This window comes from Notechis scutatus, chromosome 3 (genome assembly GCF_049901735.1).
Source record: "Notechis scutatus isolate UNSWTSFEM ecotype Mainland chromosome 3, rNotScu1.2, whole genome shotgun sequence".
NCBI classification, from domain to species: Eukaryota; Metazoa; Chordata; class Lepidosauria; order Squamata; family Elapidae; genus Notechis; species Notechis scutatus.
Window position 1 is genome coordinate 143,946,080 of NC_142011.1, and position 20,498 is coordinate 143,966,577.

The 20,498-nt window shown below is 38.1% G+C and overlaps 1 protein-coding gene across 1 annotated transcript in view; it reads left to right on the forward strand.

The window, feature by feature from the left end:
• The window catches only part of NUP153 (nucleoporin 153), a 33,212-nt gene extending 19,745 nt beyond the window's left edge, over nucleotides 1-13,467 (forward strand). The window contains exons 18-22 of the mRNA XM_026670008.2: nucleotides 784-1,617; nucleotides 8,536-8,916; nucleotides 10,824-11,102; nucleotides 11,748-11,901; nucleotides 12,369-13,467. Coding sequence (XP_026525793.2) covers nucleotides 784-1,617; nucleotides 8,536-8,916; nucleotides 10,824-11,102; nucleotides 11,748-11,901; nucleotides 12,369-12,453 — 1,733 coding nt within the window. The 3' untranslated portion in view covers nucleotides 12,454-13,467. The remainder of the gene's footprint in view (nucleotides 1-783; nucleotides 1,618-8,535; nucleotides 8,917-10,823; nucleotides 11,103-11,747; nucleotides 11,902-12,368) is intronic.
• Nucleotides 13,468-20,498: the final 7,031 nt, after the last annotated feature.

Below are 20,498 nucleotides of genomic sequence, written 5' to 3' on the forward strand. Positions count from 1 at the left end.
AGAGTCAAGGATGCAGTTGAAAATAAATATTTGTGGGAGTAAGTCATGGTAATATAACATCCCTTAAAAAATTGTGGTGGTTCACTTCACTGCAAGTGGAACTAACTATAACCATGTCACTTAGTGATGGAGTTGCCAGTTCCAACTGTGGTAAGTGAGGTATATTGAACCTCAGACCCTTGGCAACTACATAGACAAGTCCTTGCAGCAATCATCTTGGCGATATTTTTTTGACTGATTTCTCCTTTTTTTTCTATGAAAATGTATTTCTCTTTTATTCAGAATCTGACTCATTATATTGAACCTCAGACCCTTGGCAACTACATACCCTTGCAATCTTTGTTGAAAGCCAGCTGTGAAGATCACAAATGGTGATTATGTGACTGTTGGATGCTCCAACCATTGTAAATGTGTGCTGGTTGCCAAGTGACTGAATTGTGATCATGTGACTGGGGACACTGTAAAGCAGAGGTCCCCGACCCCTGAGCCACGGCTCACTACCGGGCCATGGCCTATTCAGAACAAGGCAGACACTCGTGCGTCCCACCCACCCACCAAGCCAGGTCTCCAAGCTGCAAAGGTTGGGGACCACTGCTGTAAAGCCTAGAAATTTGTGGACTGGTCATAAAACACTTTTTTTTTCAGTGCCATCATAACTTCAAATGATCACTGAATGAGTGGTCGGAAAGCAAGGATTGCCTGTGCCCCCTTAAAATATGCCAGATTGTTCAAGACTATATTAAAATTTGAAATGTATTAAATTAACATTCCATTTAATTGCAGATTTTAGTACAGCTACTTCAGAGCCATCTGCTCCTTCATTTAAATTTGGTATTCAGTCATCGTCGTCGTCATCAGAATTATCCCAGACTGCAGGAAAAAACTTCAAATTTGGAGAACAAGCAGGATTCAAATTTAGTAGTACATCAGATTTGGGTTCTTCAGGAGGCTTTAAATTTTCTAAAAATGAAGGCTCCAATCCAGGAAGCGTTTCTTCAGAGTCTAAATCTGAGGAAAATGTGAAAGAAGGAAAGAACAACAACACTTTCAGTTTTGGACTTCCTGCTGGGGGTAGCAGTTCATCTACTACACCATTTCAGTTTGGGATAGCTAACCTTGGACAACAAGAGAAGAAAGATGGACTTAACAAGTCAGCTGTAGGAGGTTTCACTTTTGGCACAAGTTCTATAGGAGCCACAACTGCATCTGAGAAAAAAACTGGAATAAGTACTTTCAAATTTGGAAATGTAGAGGAGAAGGAAATTGCAGAAAGTCCCTTTTCCTCTAAGAAATCAGAGAAGAAGGAAGCACCTTCAGCAAAAGGTGGCTTTACTTTTGGTAAAATAGACCCTGTGAATGCCCCACTGCTTACTATGGGAAGGACAGATGAAAAGCAGGAGGTGGGTGCCTCTTCTACTCCATTAGTGTTTGGAAAGAAAGCAGAGCGCGAAGAGTCAAAGGCGCAACCCATGTTTTCATTTGGGAAAACAGAACAAACCAAAGATGATGGCACAGTAAAACCTGCATTTAATTTCGGCTTGGCAAAACCTGCTGAGAAACCAGCTGAACAACAAAGGAAACCAACATTTGCATTTGGGGCACAAGCAAGCTCTCCAGGTTGGTGCAAAAATCCATTGACTTCTCAAGTTTTTATTTCATGCTTTTTATTTCTTTGATTAATGGTAATATTAAATTGGCTGATTATTTAGAAGATTTACCTCTGAAAGACCTTGAAAATACTGATTCCCATTTGCAAATTCATCACTAAAAGAGTGATGAACTTCAGCAGAACAGAGTTGAACCAATGTACAGTACTTATTATAAAAAGCCTAATTGAATCAGAAAACAGATTTATCCAATAAATGAATTATCTAATGGGAAGAACTAAAATTAAATAGATTTACCCACTGTTTCTCATTCAAGCTGCAATATTAAACTAAAAATTGAAAGTGATCCATGTGCAGGCATGGATATCCATACTTGGCAAAACTGTTCCCATATAATGGAACATGTTTTTCACTATAAACATTGTACTATTTCAATATTCTTAATAATGTAGGCTAGGGAATCTAAAGCCAAATTTTAAAAAATAAATCAATGGGGTAGTTTTGAAATACTATGGCAGGGGTCCCCAACCGCCGGTCCGCGGACCGGTACCGGGCCGCGGAACAAGCCTTACCGGGCCGCTGGTTGCTGGGCGCCGCCATCTTTTTGGTAAAAAAGCAATTTTTCGTAAAAAGATGGCGGCGCCAGCGCTTGGTGAGCTTTTCGGGTAGAAAGCCATTTCTACCCGAAAAAGCTCACCAGAGCGCTAGCGCCTCTGATTTTGACGAAAAATCACTTCGTGACGTCACCGGAAGTGATTTTTCGTCAAAAGATGGCGGCGCCCAGCTGACGCCGGAACCGGGCCGCGGCGCCCAGCTGACGCCGGAACCGGGCCGCGGCATCGAAAAGGTTGGGGATCCCTGTACTATGGCATAAATTTAAGGAGAAGGCATATCTTTATTACTTATTATTTAGAGGTTGAATATATCATAGTACCCCAAAATTTCCAGAAAGCATATTGGAAGCTTTCTCAGCATTTAGAGGTTGGATTTTGTTTTGAATTAAAACAAGTACATTAATGCTTGATAGTATCTGAATACTGTAACAATATACAAAACTCACATGAGGTTGGAATATTCTGGAGAACTTTTGTCTGAAACACCATATCTGAACTCTTAGTTTCAAAAGTTTTACTTTCAAACTGCCCAGAACCATATGGTTTGGAGCAGTAATAATCCAATTCTTAAATTGGTAAGTTTTTCAAATTTCTATAGTACATCTGAACTTGATGACTTTCAATAAATTCAGCGTGAGCTAGATATCCAATAGGCAGAACAAGAAGCTGCAAATCTAGGAGTCAAAGGTACTGTTAAAATGTTAGCATCTACATTGATAAAGGAAATAATTACATAATTAGAACACATAGTTTTTCCTTCTCTGGCTTGAAAAAAAATAATATCTCATTAAAATTAAAGATAGGACTTATTTGAAAAAGCATAATCATAAACCTTTAGTAAAATAGAGATCGAAACCCAAGAAGAAAATGTTGTTTTCGAAAGCACCAGTACCTCATAAGTATGCCAAGGTAGGTCGCACACTAGTAACACAACAATTACAAAAATGAAGCCTTCCTTCATTTGTGTATTATAGGAATCTGATGCTTTGATTTTCTAACTGAAGTCTTAAACATGATTTGAGATGACAGACCTCAAGTTCTAACCTAATAGCCATAGTCATCTGGAATTCTACAGAAGGGGGAGGGATTTTTCTTTTTGTTCATCCAATATAAAAATCCAAAAAGTGAATTGAAACTTCTCCCAGTCTCCTCCTGTTTTTTTAAAGTGTGAACATTTTATTTTAGACTTATATATCCTTGTTTTTCCTACAGACCAATAATTATAATATTATCATTCCTATCAATTGTGTAAGAATGAATGATTAAAAAGAGGTAAAATTGTCACCATTGCAAGTTAGAATGAACACGTTAACTTTTGTTTTCTTTAAAAAGAAAATTATAGAAATGGAATACCAATCAGCATTCACATCATAATATAAGTCTGTTTGAGACCAACAATCAGAAAAGTTGGAACCCCAGATTCAAGAAAGGCAGCATGACACAATAGTAGGGGAGGGGCAGTTGATAAACACAAATTGAAATACAAGGAATGTTGGGATGTTGGCAATTAAAAAGCAGAGGAAGTAAAGATTATGATATGCACTGGAGGGTAAAAACAGCAGTAGCAAGGATAGGAAGAAGTGAAAAGAGAAATATATAAACAAAGAAGGAGTGCTGTGCTTTACAATGTATGTAGTGGAAAGGGAAACCAAATAAGAGGATGGGGAATATTTTAATGTTAAGAATAAAAAGCAACTTGGTAAAGGGAATTTAATAGCTGAATGTCAAAAGAGATAAAATAACAATTTTAAGCTATTGTTGATGGTTCTATTTAAACATTCATGCAGCTGTAACTGCATTTAGTTTCTTACAGTTTCTATGAACATTGAATATTTTCCCAGAGTAATGGATTAATGGATTGTAATTCTATGGAAAGTCCAGAATTCAAAATAATTAAGTACAATTATGAGCTTTTGAACTTCATTGACCCATCCTTACAGGTGCATAATGAAATCTTACAATTGAGGCTTTAATTTTCATTAGTAAAGTAATTATTTAAGTAACTGATGTTTCATCAGAAAAACAGCCAAATATTTTAATAGTAAAATACTCATTCCTCATCCCAAACCTTTTAAGAATACTACTCGGATACTGATAAAATTGGAGCAGGGAGAATAATTGAAAAACATAGTGTTTGAATTTCCTTTTTTTAAAGAAGTGGGGAGAGACCTCCCCCCCTCTTTATTAACAAAATGTGTGTGTATCAATGTACAATTAAATCATTAATATTTGAATCACTTTATTTTAACAAAGTGAGTTCTTTTTACCATTGTATAATATAAAAATGGATATTCTTTCAACTTTATAGTGAAAATGTTCCATTTGTCCTTCTGTTATTGTTGGTACAGAGTCAAAAGAAACAATAAGAGTGTTGAAGTTGAATGAGAATGTGTAGTTATTCATGCTTGGGTAATAATAAATGAATTATCTCTTTTGAGCTGAATTTATTTAAGGAATTATAGTGGAAATGACTCGCTAAACTGAGGTCTTGCAATTATAGCATCATTATTATTATTATTTATTACAAGGGAAAAGAGATAGCAAGGAGCAAGAGAATGAAGACACAAAATTCAGTCCCAACTTAAAATAGATAAAAGATGGAAGAGGAACTCAATGTAGAAACAACAAGGGGAAAACATGATCAAGTATGTGCAGAACATATAGTGTAATTGAGAACAAAGATTTTTAAAGGAGCAGGAAGACATGTGCAACATTGTGCTGATTGCAAATTAGTGAATGAAAAAGTTTCCTATTGTGTCGGTACTAAGAGGTAACGGTAAAATTTTACTCCTCTAGTTGTTGCCGATTACAGAGGGCAGTGCCCATCTCTGTTTCAAGGCCATTGAGCCAACACTGTCTGAAGACATTTCTGTAGTCATGTGGCTAGCATGACATCACAGAGCGCTGTTACTTTCCCACTGGAGTGGTACCTATTTATCTACTTGCGTTTACATGATTTCAAACTTCTAGATGGGCAGGAGGGTACAAAGAAGAGATACATAAATATAAGTTGTGTATCTTGAGCATTTGTTTATTTATCCTAATTTAGAGGCTGCCCCAACTTCTCCACGTGGCGAGGCAGCTTCAAATAGAAAAAAACACACAGAAGATAAAAAAGAACTGTGGCCAACTGGAAAAACAATACACCAAGCCTTTTATTAAACATAACAAATGGCTTTCCCAACCTCATTATCCTAAGGCTTGAGAGAATAACCAGATTTTTTAAATGGATTCCTAAATGTCACAAGGAATACAACAGAAAAGGCATGATTCCTGTGGTGACAAGACAACACTGTTTGATTGATGAGACCTGGATTTGACCCACTTTACTGTATCGTAGAGACAGGCAGAAACAATTGGAGATAATCCTCAAGATATCCAGGCCCTATGCCAGGAGCTGTTCTAAAAGTAACAACCAGTGCTGTGGGTTCAAATACAAACATTAACATAAAACATTTTAAAGACTATTATTCAACTAAAACCAGAGCTTTACTTGCTGGGAATAATGAACGAACAACTGGAAAAGACTTACAGATTTATGGATAATGGTTTTTGTGCAATAATCTCACAGTGAGATTATTAAAATACCTGAAATACTAAAATAGAGGAACAATGAAGGTTGATGAAGGTGACAAAATTTGCATAGATGCAAAAATGGACTATTTAGTTAGAGAAAAGACAATAATTACAGTCGTTAGGGAGTAAAAATCCATTCTGGACATTTGCTGAAATTGGAACAAAATGCCCTTGTGATTGATGAGTTTAATGATTAGAAGCTAGATAATGGAAAAAGGGAGTTATGATATAACCTTAGAGAAAGAAGCTAAAATTTGAATGTATTATAAACTGTTCTAAAGGACATTAGAAGATATTTAACAAAAATAATTTTTAAAAAATGTGATAACCAATACTTTGAATTGGACTTGGAAGCCAACTAGTAAGTATTATAGCTTGCAATACAGTTGGTTCATAAGCACATCTGTTTATATATTTTATGGATTTATATACCCACCAATCTGAAGTATGTTATTCTGAGTGGCTTACCCTCCCAACATTGCATTTGCTACTACATTTTGGATTAGCTGTAACTTCTAGATGGTCTTCAAGGACAGCCCCATGTAGAGCACATTGCAGTAATCCAATTGTGAGGTAACTAGGGTGTGAGTGACTTATCAAAGGCATTCTGATCCAGAAAAAGGTGTAACTGGCATTCTAGATGTACCTGTGCAGAGTCCAGGTTGACCACAGCTGCGATCTGTTCTTTGAACAGAAGCTGGGAGGCCAAGAGGACCCACCGATTATGCATCAATCTCAAATAAAAAAAAAGCAGCTCCATTGAAGATTAATAATCCCTGAAGCTAGGAGACTCTCAAGAAATAGTCCATCTTTTCAGAATTGAGCTTTGAGAGTCTGTTCTACCCCATCTATATCCACACAGCCTCCAGCATTGGATTAGGACTTTTATAGAGACACTTGGCCAACCAAGTAATCATCAGCATAATACCTGATCCCAAACTAACAAATAGCTTTCACCCAGGTGGTTTTATGTAGATTTAACCAGAAACAGGGAGGATGTCAAACCCTGCAGGGTTAAGGTAGGAATTAAAGGGCTGTAGCCATGATTTCTCCCACCTGTCAACATCGATTCAAACCAGCCACAAGAAAGGAGGAGAATTACCACCGAACAGTGCCCACTGCTCCATATGCAGGTTGAAAAAGTTACTGTGGTTGACACTTACAAAGTGCGGAGAGTTCAAGAAGCAGTAGGAATGGATGTACCGCCCTTATCCCAGCTTCATCACAGGTCATCAATAACCATGATCAACATGACCCTGTACTAAGCCCTGGCCTGAAACCCAACCAAAACAGTTCCAGGTCATCCACTTCTTACAGGGTTTTCTGGAGCTGAAGCCCAAGCACTTTCTCTGCCACCTTCCCTAATCAGATGATCAAGAGCTTTTTTGCTAATAAGGGAATATTGGACACTAGTTGTCCAGCACCACTGTGTCCAGCAGTGGTTTCTTGAGGAGGAGAAGGTCCATCACAACATTCTTCAATGATGAGGGATCACTTCCTCATTCAAGGTTACTTCCTGGGCAGCTCACCATCCAATAGGGGTCTGTATCTAACAGGTAGGGGCCCAATCTAACAGATAAGAGTATCCTCTCCAGTCTCAACATCAAATTCCAGTTAACCCTAAAAGATCTTGCCTTGGACCCCTCAGGTGGTCCTGTCTTGTTGGAATCTAGCTCCGAATGAATCCAAGCACCTGCCAGTTACGAAACAAGAGCCCTGTTCATGGTCCCGCTGCTCATCCTGGGTCACCTTACATAAAGCTCTTCTGGGCAGTTAACAACAGACACAATAAGGACAATATTTTGCTGTCTTTTTGACCATGGTGTAATCCATAATATGAATTCCTGCTTAAATTTAGATACTGGATTTGAAGGTAGGGAAGGTAACCGGGAGGAAAAAAAACCCTGAGAAAACTGAAAACTGCAAGATGAAAAATGCTATCGCGGATCAAGAATAAAATACGAAAAACTGAAGAGAAGGGAATTATTGCATGTGGCTTTGATTAAATTTGCTGTTAGGGAGTATCTGACCACATAGAAGCATTTAAAAAGCATCTGATAATACTATGAAGTTGCTAGGGTAAAAGTAATTTGGGAATCTATAAACCTTTGCATCTCGTTGGATATACGTGGGAGTAGAATGCATTAAAATGTGTGAAATATTGCTGTGCATAGTGGGAGACCAATTTAATGATTCAGACTTTGGAGTTTTGATTATGTCTTGTTGTGTGGATACCACGCATCAAAAATAAATGTAATAGGCTTTGCTGAAAAGTGGATAGCAACTACCTAGGACATTGTAATCTCTCACCTCAACATTGCCCTCCTAGATGCTAGCACAATGAACCCCCTGTTGTGTTTTCATGAAAAATGCTTGTGTTCTATAACACCAAATTTCTGGTCCTACCTGACTGAAAAGCCATGGTTCAAACAAAAGAGTACGTGTTTTCTTAAACCTGACACTAAGAGACAAGAGGAGCAAACATGCAAGTACAGCATGTTTTCAGTATAGTAATCCATGGTTTAGATAGAGATTTTAAAAATTAAATCATACCATTAAGTTACACAATTGCAAAATACTTGTATAAAACATGTTTGGAACTCTTCACTAAATGGGTTGACAAAAAGGTGTATAATCCCTGGTATCCTTTCATCCCTTAGAACCCTTTATCTCTTCACAGCGTCACAGTAGCGATCTTCATTGTTTGTTTCTAACTCATAATTTGTTTTACTTTTTAGATGCAGCACCAGCAAAGGAGGCATTCACCTTCCTGAGCTCTACTTCTTCTAATACTCCTATGCCAAATGTTTCTCTTGGTGGCAGCAATAGCAGTAGCGGCGGCGGCACAATATTTAGCAGCACCACTTCTTCCTCTGCTCCCCCGCAGGCCTTTTTATTTGGACAGGCCAACAACACTATGAGCAGTTCAGCTTTTGGCAATCCTTCTGATTCAAATACCACACCGTCTTTTGGGTTCTCTCACGACAGCAAGCCGCCAACCACCACTTCCAATACAAGCACTCCTGCTCCATTCCTGTTTGGTTCAGTCGCCCCCACTAACATCACACCTAACACTGGCTTCAGTTTCTCAGCATCTACCACAACCACACCTCCTACAGGTATGCTTGAAAATTAGAAAAGTGACTATAGAAGAAAATAGATTTCCACATAAGAATTGCATGAAGAGTTCTGAGACTGTATTAAAATATGCAAAGGCTGAATTTACAGACTGCCTCTGGGATGACGGATGCTTTTTGGTTAACAATTTAAAATAATTATTAGTGAAAATATTATAAGTAATCGTTTAACTTTAGTGAAATATCAGCTTGTTAAATCCTATTGATGACGTGAGAATCTATGTAAAAGCTACTGCAATAACATGAGCTATTGCAGTAGCTTCTACATTAATCAATTACATCAGGCTTTTGAAATTATTCTATTTACTCAACTAGGGTTTTTTCTTCTTCTTTTTTTTCCTATCTTACATTATGCCTGTTTCCAAGTAGCTATATGTTCTTTACCGGCATGTTTATTTTTTCAATTGCTCTGTTGCAGTTACTATTGCTCTGTTGGTCTAATCATAGAAATAAACTACAGTATTACAATAATTAACATATTTATGCATTTTTCAATAATGGATGGCATAATGCTTGGATGAGATATTTGCTCTTTAGCAGATCAGTGAGTTAAATGTTAAATGTTCAGTGAGACTGAAATGTTATATCTTTGTTGACTTATAAAATCTATGATAAAATGAATAAGCTTGAATTATGGTATGTTTTAAATGAATATGGAGCTGAAAATTTGTTGCTAAAGGAAAGACTAGTTGTGTATTATGGAAGCAAAGTAGGAAGTAGGAATATTCTTTATTGGCCAAGTGTGATTGGACACATAAGGAATTTAAATAATAAGATACAATCAAAAATTCTAAAATACAAACAGCAAGTGATAAATCATAAGATACCAATAGGAGAAGGCAGTAGGAGAGATGACAAGAGTAGATGAGAAAGATGAGAAGGATAATAGCAATACAGCCCTATTACGGTACATAGGTAAGTATTTTTAGGCATAAGATCGTGCTGTAAGATTTAGGTATTTAGCAGAGGGATGACATGGTGGGGGGGGGGGTGTCTTTGTGTCTGGTTGTTTTGGCATCCAATGCTGTATAGCAGTGTCCTGAGAAAAGAAGTTGAAACAGTTTCATATCCTCCAGGATGTGAGGGATCTGTAGATATTTTCTTAGCCTTCTTTCTGGCTCGTGCAATTTACAGGCCCTCAATGGAAGGCAAGCTGATTCCAGTTGTTGTTTTTTCTGCAGTCCTAACTATTCGTTGAAATCTGTACCTGTTCCGTTTGCTGTGCCAAACCAGACAGTTAGAGAAGTACAAATGGCAAACTCAATAATTCCTCTGTAGAACTGTATCAGCAGATCCTTGGACAATTTGAGCTTGTATTTAGCAACTGATTCAACACTGTATTGTATGTAATATTGTATTCAACACTGAGAATATTTAGCAAATGGTTGAACATTGAGCAAGGGGTACTGTTTAATGTATGTTTTGGTAAAACATTTGTAAGATGTACAAATGCTGATGGAAAAAAGTAGTCATGAAGAATTAATGTCAAAAATAGAAAAGCTGGCTGGGTGTAAGAGTGCGCTAGTTATATAGAAATGAGAGTCAAAGATGTCAGAAGAAATAGGGTCAAGATTGAATGGATGCTGAATGAATATGGACTGAATTCAAAGGTGACTTCATGCACGTAATTGAGGTAGTTGAAATTGTAAAACGGAAGGAAGGAAAGTATGAAAGAAAAATGGATGGGTCAAGAAGAAGGGTGAGGAAAAACAAAATAATGGCTGGATTATGTCAGACCATATTGTCAGAGAGATGATTATATTCTGCTTTCAATTTGTTTGTCTTAATGGTTTGCACCTTGTGCTTTGCATAGCTCTAGATTCTGAAAGGGAATGGTTGATAGGTTTGATGTGCAGTTCCCATGTTTATTCTGCTCATTTTTTTTCTAGGTTCCTCTTCTTCCTTTGTGTTTGGCTCTGGATCTTCGGCTTCTACAGCCGGTCCAGCTTTTGGTGCTAGTCAGACACCGACATTTGGTCAAAGCCAAGCCTCCAATCAGACCAGTACTCCAAACTTTGGATCACTTTCCTCATCTTCATTATTTCCTGCTAGCTCTCTGCCTGCTCCTCCAGCTTTTGGGACTGTTTCAGGTAGTGCCCAGCCTTCTGTCTTTGGACAACAAGCTAACCAACAACCTGGTTTTGGTTCAGCTACAGCTCCCAGTAGTGGTAAGTTCAAAGTACAATTTTCATTCTGTAACTAGTTATCTTTTTTTGAAAAACCTATGTTTGGCTTTCAGGTTTCATATCCAAAACTCCCAATAGGTGACGATCAGAGTTAGTATATCTGTTTTAACTTCCAGATGCTACATTTGTAAGATTTGAGTCAGACATGTTCCATTTGGCATGTTTCCCTTACGTTTGAGTATCTTTGGATACAGAAATCCTTTTTATTCCTCATTATTTCCGGCTGCTTTCTTCATCCATGCATGGCTGATGCCTCATCCCCTTTCCCCTTGCTGTAACAATATACAGATGATGAATACCAAATTTCAGATTATTCGTTTGGAAAATATTTCTATGAGCAAAAGAATACTGAGGCATATAATGTCAGGACTCTGGCAACATTCTTTAAGCTGAACATTAATTCCCTTGGAATGTTCATTTCAAATACATTAAAATCAGAAATGTGATTTACAGCTAAGTTTCTATTGACTTCTAACACAAAGTTTTGCAAGAAAGATTGAAAAGATTTATTTGTGATGGAAGTGATGTTCTGGAAGATACTAAAACACTTTCTGTCAAAAGAGCTAATTGTTTTAAGGAAAAGTCCTTTTGGATATATTATTAAGTTTACTCGTGTTTACTTTTTAGGTCAAGTATTCCAGTTTGGAAGTACTCCTGCTAATTTCAACTTTTCAAGCAACAATCCTGGAATATTTACCTTTGGTGCAAGTGCAACTGCACCAGCACAGCCAACTGGTTCTTCGGGATTTGCATTTACTCAGGCTTCATCATTTAATTTGGGGTAAGAAAAGGGTCAAAATAGATTTGCATACCATTGTTTTATTTATTGTATTTGCTGGCATGGAAATTATTTTCTATGAAATTCTTTTATACCGTGGGAAGGTAGTGAGCAATGGCTTGAGAAAAGAATATGCAATTTGTATGAAATGAATGAAATTAACTTCAACATTAGATGTTATTTATTGATATTAAAAATACATGGTTGATGTTATGCTCAGAATATTAGTATTTTAAATGATAGAGCCCAAAAGATACATGCAATTTTTGAAACGGAAAAGTTGAGATTCAGAGTTATTATCTGGAGAGTATATAATCCATTTAATGTTTGGAAAAGTATTTCTTTGGTAAAACAAATGCTTTTATCTATTTTATTTTACAATATACTTGTTTATTTTTCTTTAGCAATGCTAAAAGCTTTCAGATATATTGTTCTAAGTTCCTTACTCTTGATTTTTTCACCCCCCAAAGCAGGAATAACGGGAAAAGTACATTCTCCACGGGATCTTCAGTGCATAGCCGGAAGATAAAGACAGCTGTTAGACGTAGAAAATAAAAATATTAATGATTGTTACAGACAGCAACTCACTTGCCACAGTTGGTTGCCCTGCATTGTTCAGTTCCTGAATTGTACCTCATGTTGGGTTTAGCTGAAGCCAGGTCTGCCTAAACTCTGCTCGCTTTTTTTCTCTCCATTTAGGGCTTTTTTAAAAAAAAAAAACAATAACAATAATAATAATTAGAATTGGTGGTAGGGAGGATCTTGAGCAAAACTACTTTAGAATCCAGCAGTTTTTCTTCCCTGACTTGGCATGGTCTGGCTATAGATATAAATATAGCCTGCACAGCGAATGGCTTCATATAATTCCTCTGTTTGCACCCACTTTGTGCGCTCTTCTGCATTTATGGACAGTTCAAAATTGTAATTATATTAGAGAGGGGAGTCTGTATAGAATAGAGAATGTGGATAATGAATTTTCTTTGCCGAGTTTGTGCTGATGTATGTGTGAAGTGAGCGAGTTGTGTGTATAGTGCACTAATTCTGATAGAGGAAGAATGGTTAAAGAATAGTCCATGCTAAGGACTCGTTAGATCAGTAGTATTTCATTCAATAATTATATGCTCTTTCTATTTTCATTCTTACTTATCTCGCCTTTTCATTATTTTATTATGAAACAAATGTGTAAATACTATTCTGTTTCTCTATGTACTTTGACATAACAAATCTGTGAACTTGAAATTTTAATTTTGTGTGTTACTGCAAATTTTTGTTTAGTATTGTCTCAGATTTTATTATGTAAATCTCATTATTCAAAGTTGCCTAAATCCATTAAAAACATTTAAAATTGGGAATTCTTAAAGTAAATTTATTGGCTTTTCTGATCCATTTTTGTTTGGACCAAAAACCAGTATTGTACAAAGTGTTAAGTATATATTTTTATATTTACAGAAATGGACTCTGGTGACTTTGGATAATAAGGAAAAGTTTAATATTAAAGCCATGTTTATTACAGTATAATTAACATGTTAAAACCATGGGATAAATGCCATCAATAAAAATTAAGAAATACACTGGTCTGAATTTTAATACAGACGTACATTTTGTTTAAGTCAATCAGTAATGGTTTATATGTCCTCAGTAGATAGATTTATGTTTGTGGTGTAAAAATGTTGTTTCTGGCATTCCCCCCATGGAGCCCATGCTAGCTCGCCTCTTTGCCAGTCCACATTTCCCACTAAGCACTTCCCACTTGGCATGATCAACTCGCCGCAAGACAACTTGCCATGGCCAAGTCACCCATGGGACAATTCAACACTGTATTCATCATTTCATTCAGTTACTTTTATTATTGGTGACCATGTTAGGGTAAAAATTATTGTATTTCTCTTGTATTTCTGGATTGACTTCCTTTATTGTTGGCCACAGCTCTGTTGAAATTAATTTAACTTTGGCATTTGGTGAGTTGTCCCACAGTGTGTTGGCTGTGGCAAATTGTCCCATTCCACAGCCATCCAGCCACATGGCTCTATCTAGTGCTTGACTTCCCCCCATTATTTCCCTCTGTCAGCACTGTACACTAAGATATTTTCCTGTCTGTTCTTGCATTGGCCCCTCACACATTGCCCACAATTTTCCCAGCCTAGCCTTCTGTTCAACATGTCAAAACATGCAACTTGATTTTTTTGGTGGGGGAGGGAGGTTGTTTGCTCATTGTGAAAAGCAAAGCAAAGTTGCACCTTTAAAAAAACTAGTGGTTACCGTGATACTGAAAAAATAAAAAAGTTGTACCATATTGAGTTGTGGCTGTACCCACTTTCAGGATATATTCTTTGACAGGCAGTTGCAACCAGTGACGATTACAAATTCCTGATAATCGGTTTACCAAATACAAAGCAATGTACGTTTGTTTTTACTGCTGGTATACTTGTAAATAAGGCATACCAAATTTTCTGAGCCAGAGAGTTGAATATAATTAGTAATCAATGGCTAAATTTTATTAATTAAAGGCTTACAAATAACAATAGAAATATTAAGTTTTATTTATTGTTTATTAATCAAATTTATATCGCTGACCATTTCACAAAAAGTGATTCTGGGTGGCATACAATAGTAAAATTGATGCCAAGAAGTCAGTAAAATTTTAAAAGATGTGGATGATTGGTTAATAAAAGGATTGTAATTTTTTTTTATTTCTACACAAAAGTTTTCATCTGTACAGTCAGCTATGGAAGATTCTGAAAGTAGTAAGAAGTGGATATTTCCTTCTCAGAATTATTTATTCATTATTTATTTAACAGATTATTGTACTCATGTAGAATAAAGGCAACTTACCAATAGCAAAATACATGTATTCACAAAACACAAAAGGAGCAACTCCAAACTAGTTAGCCAACTAAAGGGTGACCTAAGCATTGATGGTTGCCAGTTGCCCTCTAGAATATCCAGATCTTTCTGAAGATCAGGAGGAGGTTCATGGTGCCCTATATCTCAGTGGGCAAGTGTTGGAAAGTGTGGGGCAGCCAGGAGATGCATCCGTTGAACCCTACCCCCTTCACCTCCTTGGGCTGAGAAATCTTGGCTAAGCTGTCCTTACTTCTTTCCAAGAATTTGGGCCAACCAAATGTAATCAGGAGAGACAAGCCTGTCAGGAGCCAGAAACTAAGTAATATGGGCCTCGAAAGAGAATACCCTGGACTTCGAATGGAGCCCAGAAACAAATTGGCCACCAGTGTAGTGACTGTAGCATTGGTGTTAAATGGCTAACTGCTATCATGGGTTAACAATTGGTCACTGCCCTAGGGGCCAATTGAAACGGGTTCTCTTCAAAGAGAATAGCTTAGAGGGGGAATGGTGAGAACGTGCTACTGTTGTCAGAACATCCCAAGTTAAATAGGCCCATGGTTGGCACTGCTGTCCAAATGGGGCCAAGTACATCACCACTCTCCAAGGTGGTCATAACCACCATCTGCTGTTCTAGCAGGAATTGAATTGAGAAGGATACCAAACTGCTATGACCTTACTGAATATATCTGAGGAGGAAGTAGAGCCAGGGGCATCTAGGGATAATAGTCCCAGAGGGGGTGATTCCAGCAATATTGACTTTGGCTGAGGTAGATCCAGCAACCCCTCCTTCCTGCATCTATTGGCAGCCTCTCAGACATTCAAGTCCAGCCACTCGGTCCCAAGCAGAGACATGCTTCAAAGATGCAACAGTAGATAGACTAGCCAAAAGGCAGCCAACAGGAAAGTGGATTCTGATGAGTAATGAGTAATACTGATGGGCAATTGGATGGTGGCTCAGATTGGCTTATTCATTGGCCTTCCCCTGAGAAAAAAAACAACAAACCCCAGCTCTATTGTGTATTGTGCTTTGAGCACTGGATTCCATCTCACTGCATCGCTTGGATTTGTCACGTTTAATGGAGTCCTGGTTTTGACGTGTGCCACACCTTTTACTACGTGAGTGGTTGCCATCCGTAGATATTTTCTTCTAAAAGTTCTCCCTGAGCTTGCATGTCATTGGACTGGCAGATTGCTATCTTATTGGCTGGCAGCCAGTAGTGCTGGCACACAAAACAACCACACCAAAATAATGAATTTGACCCTTTAGGGGCGATGTGACATTATCTACACCTAAAATTGGAGCTGGAATAGAGCCTGATCCATTGCCAGCAAACAGCAATTCTATTTTACAGGGATGTAATCTGAGCTTGTTTAACAAATCTGGGTTGACACAGCCTCCAAGTACTTCATCAGCATTTCTACATCATCTCCTGTCCAGGGTTGAATTATAATGTATCAGTTAATATAATCAGCATGTTGGAAACTCACTCATTCCCTCTCCAAACTATTGTTTCTCCCAGCAGTTTTATGTGGAAATTAAATAAGAGGGTTAGACTAGCTCAACTGTTTCCTCTGCCTGCACACCAAGTGGAACCGTCTTCACAGGAACAACCACCACAAAGCTGCCTCTAATCCCCAACCCTTGAAGAGGATCCAAGAGAATACCATGATCAATCAAGATCTGATATGGCCTTTAAGGTCTCAACAAAATAATGCACCAGTTGCAGCTTTTTCTATCAGTTAAAAAAAAAGCCTAAATTAAGCAGCTCTTCATTCAATTCCTCAATATTTGAGCCCCTCATGCCTTGACTACTTCAATGCACTCTACATTGCCTTTGAAGACCACCCAGAAGCTTCAACTGGTACAGAAAGCAGCAATATGTCCACGTAACCCATCTGCTTTGCAAGCTGCACTGCAATTTGTTCCTGAGTGAGATTGAAGATGCTGGTTGTTAAAGCCCAAGATAGCATAGGGCCTGGTTATTTGAGGAACTGCCTGTCTCTCGTATCTTTCCAGCTGAGTTGATCTAATGGGGTTGGTTAAATGAAACAAAGTTATCGATCTATATCCCTTCCTTTCCCTTGCCTTCTCTCTGGAATGAGATTCCCTCCGAAGATCTATATGGCCGAAGACCTAGTTTTTTTGCTGAGGCCTTTGGTGAAGGTGAATACTCCCTTTGGATTGGGTGGATTCTTTCATTCCTGTATTCCAATCATTTGTTCTTAATTTTTGTATATTTTTTCATTTTTAATGTTTATTTGTGAAGTGCTCAGAGTCAGGCAGCATATAAATATTAATCAACAAAACAAAAATTGTCCACGCCCTGGATTAAAACTCAATTTAAAAAGTCCCATTTCCTCTATAACTAAATCCCTGCCACCTTTTCCAAAACCTAAGAGGTTGGCAATTGGGCAACATTTATCTAAGATAGACAATGCATGTGGGAAAGAGGTTCACCATTGCCTATTACAAGCCAGTTGGTATCACTCCCATCCTTCAGGTGTTTCCTCAAGCATAGAAATAGGGCTGATAAAGCACGAATCCAGCTCACAGGTGACAAAATATGCCAGAGTCGGCTCTGTCCATAACCTGTTGCCCAACTCATCTCACTAAGCCCCGCCCCATGTGGTATCCAACTTTGAACAAGTTGACCATTTTTTCTGTGAAGAATTTTACCAAGATGTCACAGTGGCCTGCAGGATAACCTCCGTAATTTTTTCCTTTGCTAAGGGGAACAGGTAATCTTTAACACAACCACTGGATAAGCATGCAGATGCATTAAACACAGAAATGTGAGCATACTTTGCTGCTATAGGTTGTCCTCATTTATCAATCATAATTGGAAAAGCCAACTCCATCATTAAGTTCTGTGGTTGCTAGGCGGAAAAGCACAGGATCATGACAAGCTTACATAACTTCCCATCCTGTTATTAAGAAAATCACCAGTGGAAACCCGCACCTAATTACAAGTCCTCTTCTCTGGAATGACCAACTAACCACCTCTCATCGCATCTCCCAAGGTTCATTGACATGGAAATATAACCTCACTACACATTTGATGCAGAGGTGGTATTCAGCAGGTTCTGGAGTATCGGTGGCGGAAATTTTGAGTAGTTCAGAGAACCAGCAAATACCACCTCTGACTGGCCCCGCACCACCTATTCTCTGCCTCCTGATTCCCAGCTGATTGGCTGGGTCTTCTTTGGTTGCCATGCACAGGAGAACGGAGCTGGAAAGCAGGTTAGTGGGGTGGGGAGGGAATGGAGATTTTGCAGCAACCTTCCCCTGCCCGCCCACCAAGCCACACTCACCAAGCCACACTACTCCCACCAAGCCACGTCCACAGTAAAAAAAATTGAATCCCACCACTGATTTGATCTCAAGGCTCCCTGACTCACCTTTTAGATTCCACTTAGAGCAATTAGCCCTCTCAATAAATTCCAACCCTATGGAGGAAGAGTCTGGAAGCTACCACTACTGCTCACATCCATTCCAATCACTCCACTCATTTCTCTCATTCCAACAATCCCCACCTCAACCACTTTCTCCGTTAATGTCCTAGGGCAGTGGGAAATCAATAACCTTCCATGTTGTACTTTTTTTTTTTTTTTGGCTGTTGAAACATTTCATCTCTCATCTCTTCAAGGCTCCAGAGGATTGTGACCTTAATGGGTAATTCGTATCTGACATTTTAGTTTGATTCCATTTTGTCCATTTGCTCTTTATAGTGCTGTTGTTTTGTGGGCGTTGCTATAGTGATTTGAATAAGTATACTACTTGGGACGTATTGCTTTCTGAGATGCCTGATAAATTGGTACTGCTGCCAGATGGACATTCTGAAAAGCAGAGTTTCTGCTTGTCTTTTTATGGTACTTTTGTGCCAGTCTTGTTTCCTGGCAACTGCCTGGATCAGTCCCTGCTGTTTTCTTGGCAAGGTTGTTCAGAAATGGCTAACCATTGTCTGCTTCCTAAGGCTGAGAGAAAGAATGACTGGCCTAAGGCCACTCCTGCCCTCCCTGGCCTTGAATTTAAGGCAGGATTAGAATTCATGGTCTCCCAGGTTCTAGCCTGATGCCTTAATTACTACCCCTAACTAGCTCTACAACACAAATTTAGAGTTATTTTTCAAGAGAGGTATATAAGAAATATAACAAGACACATCAATCCAAAAGTGAACCTTTATTCAAGCCAACTTAATACAAGAGAGAAATCCTTTAGAAGAGAGATTTTATAGCAAAGTCTTCCAAAATCTTCCAAATTTCTATAATTAAAAGCCAACTTCAAAAATTCAAAAAATGGAAAATAGAAATAACTGAGCAAATTTACAAGGTGTTTGAATATAGATGCTTTTCTTTAAAAAGAACACTTGCAGTTGTATACTTATGAAGGAAATATATTTTTCACAAAGCTGTAATTGTAGAACAATCTTTAATGGGTTTAGTTTAATACATTCAAATGAAATTGTCTTGGCTCTGCCAACTATTTGATTCAGATTTATGAATGTATTCATACTAGGCTAGGGGTGTCAAACTCACATCGTCACACTGGCGTCACATGACGTATCGGGACTTTGTCCCCTTCACTAAACCGGACATGGGAGTGGCCAGCGCGTAATATGGGCTGGGAGTTTGACAACCAGTATGCCAAAGATGAGGGCAATAAGTAATACTGTAATGTTGCAAGGCCCCAAGAACTACATTGTGGATTTACTTCTGAATAGTTTCGTTTATTGTTTTTTTTAAACCTATAAACAGAATCTTGCCAGGCTAAAGCAAATATTTGCATAACCATAGATATACTGTGGGAACTGCTAAAAGAGTCATTTTAACCCCTTTCCTGCCAGCAAATTTTCCAACCTCCACTGCCTCTTTGCCCCCTGGAAAGAAGCCCCTCCTTCCTGGAAATGCAGTCCATCATAAATGTCAAACTTGTACTTTAATTGCTGTCTTAGTTGACCTTCGTGCTAGTGACAAAATCACTAGTGTTAATCATTATCAAAAAGCTGAGTAATCAAAGTACTTGTTAATCTTTTCTCTACAGTGATTATGCTTGGAATGACATAGTAAGTAATCCATAAAACACCTACTAAAAGGGTCTAAATTTGTAGAAATGTGGCACTGGGTAGCAAGGCACAAACTACACCTTTTAAATAACAACAACAGATGGCAGAGACAGTGGAAGCAAAAAAGGCAAGCTAAATCCTAACCTGATGCTTTCTTTCATTCACTAGGACAGGGATTTAGTATTTTCTTTCACCTGTTTATTTCTCTGGGATATAGTCTGAGTAACATATTAAGATATGATGCAACTGCATCATAGTCTAACCCTCTTAGTGTAATAGGGAGCTTAGACCATTCTATGCCTTAAATTATGATTCATTGGGAGTAACGTAGTTCCTTAGATACAGTTGCATCCAATTTGTTTTAAGCTGATTTACTCTAACCATGGTGCCATCTCAACTGTTCTAGCTGCTAGATCGGTAGTGTCCAACCCATGATCTGCATGGGTTGCATGTAGCCTTGAACAACTAGTAATGCAGCCCCACAAGATACTAAAATTTTAACATTATGTCACTTATATACATTAATTATATTATACATTTTATGTGTGTCCCAAGACAATTCTTTTTTCACTCCATACAGCCCAGGAAAGCTAAAAGGTTGGATATCCCTGCTTTAGATGAAGCTACACAGGGCCATTTTAAATCACATTTCCACTAATTCCAGGAACTGAAATAGGGCCACCAAAGGGATAG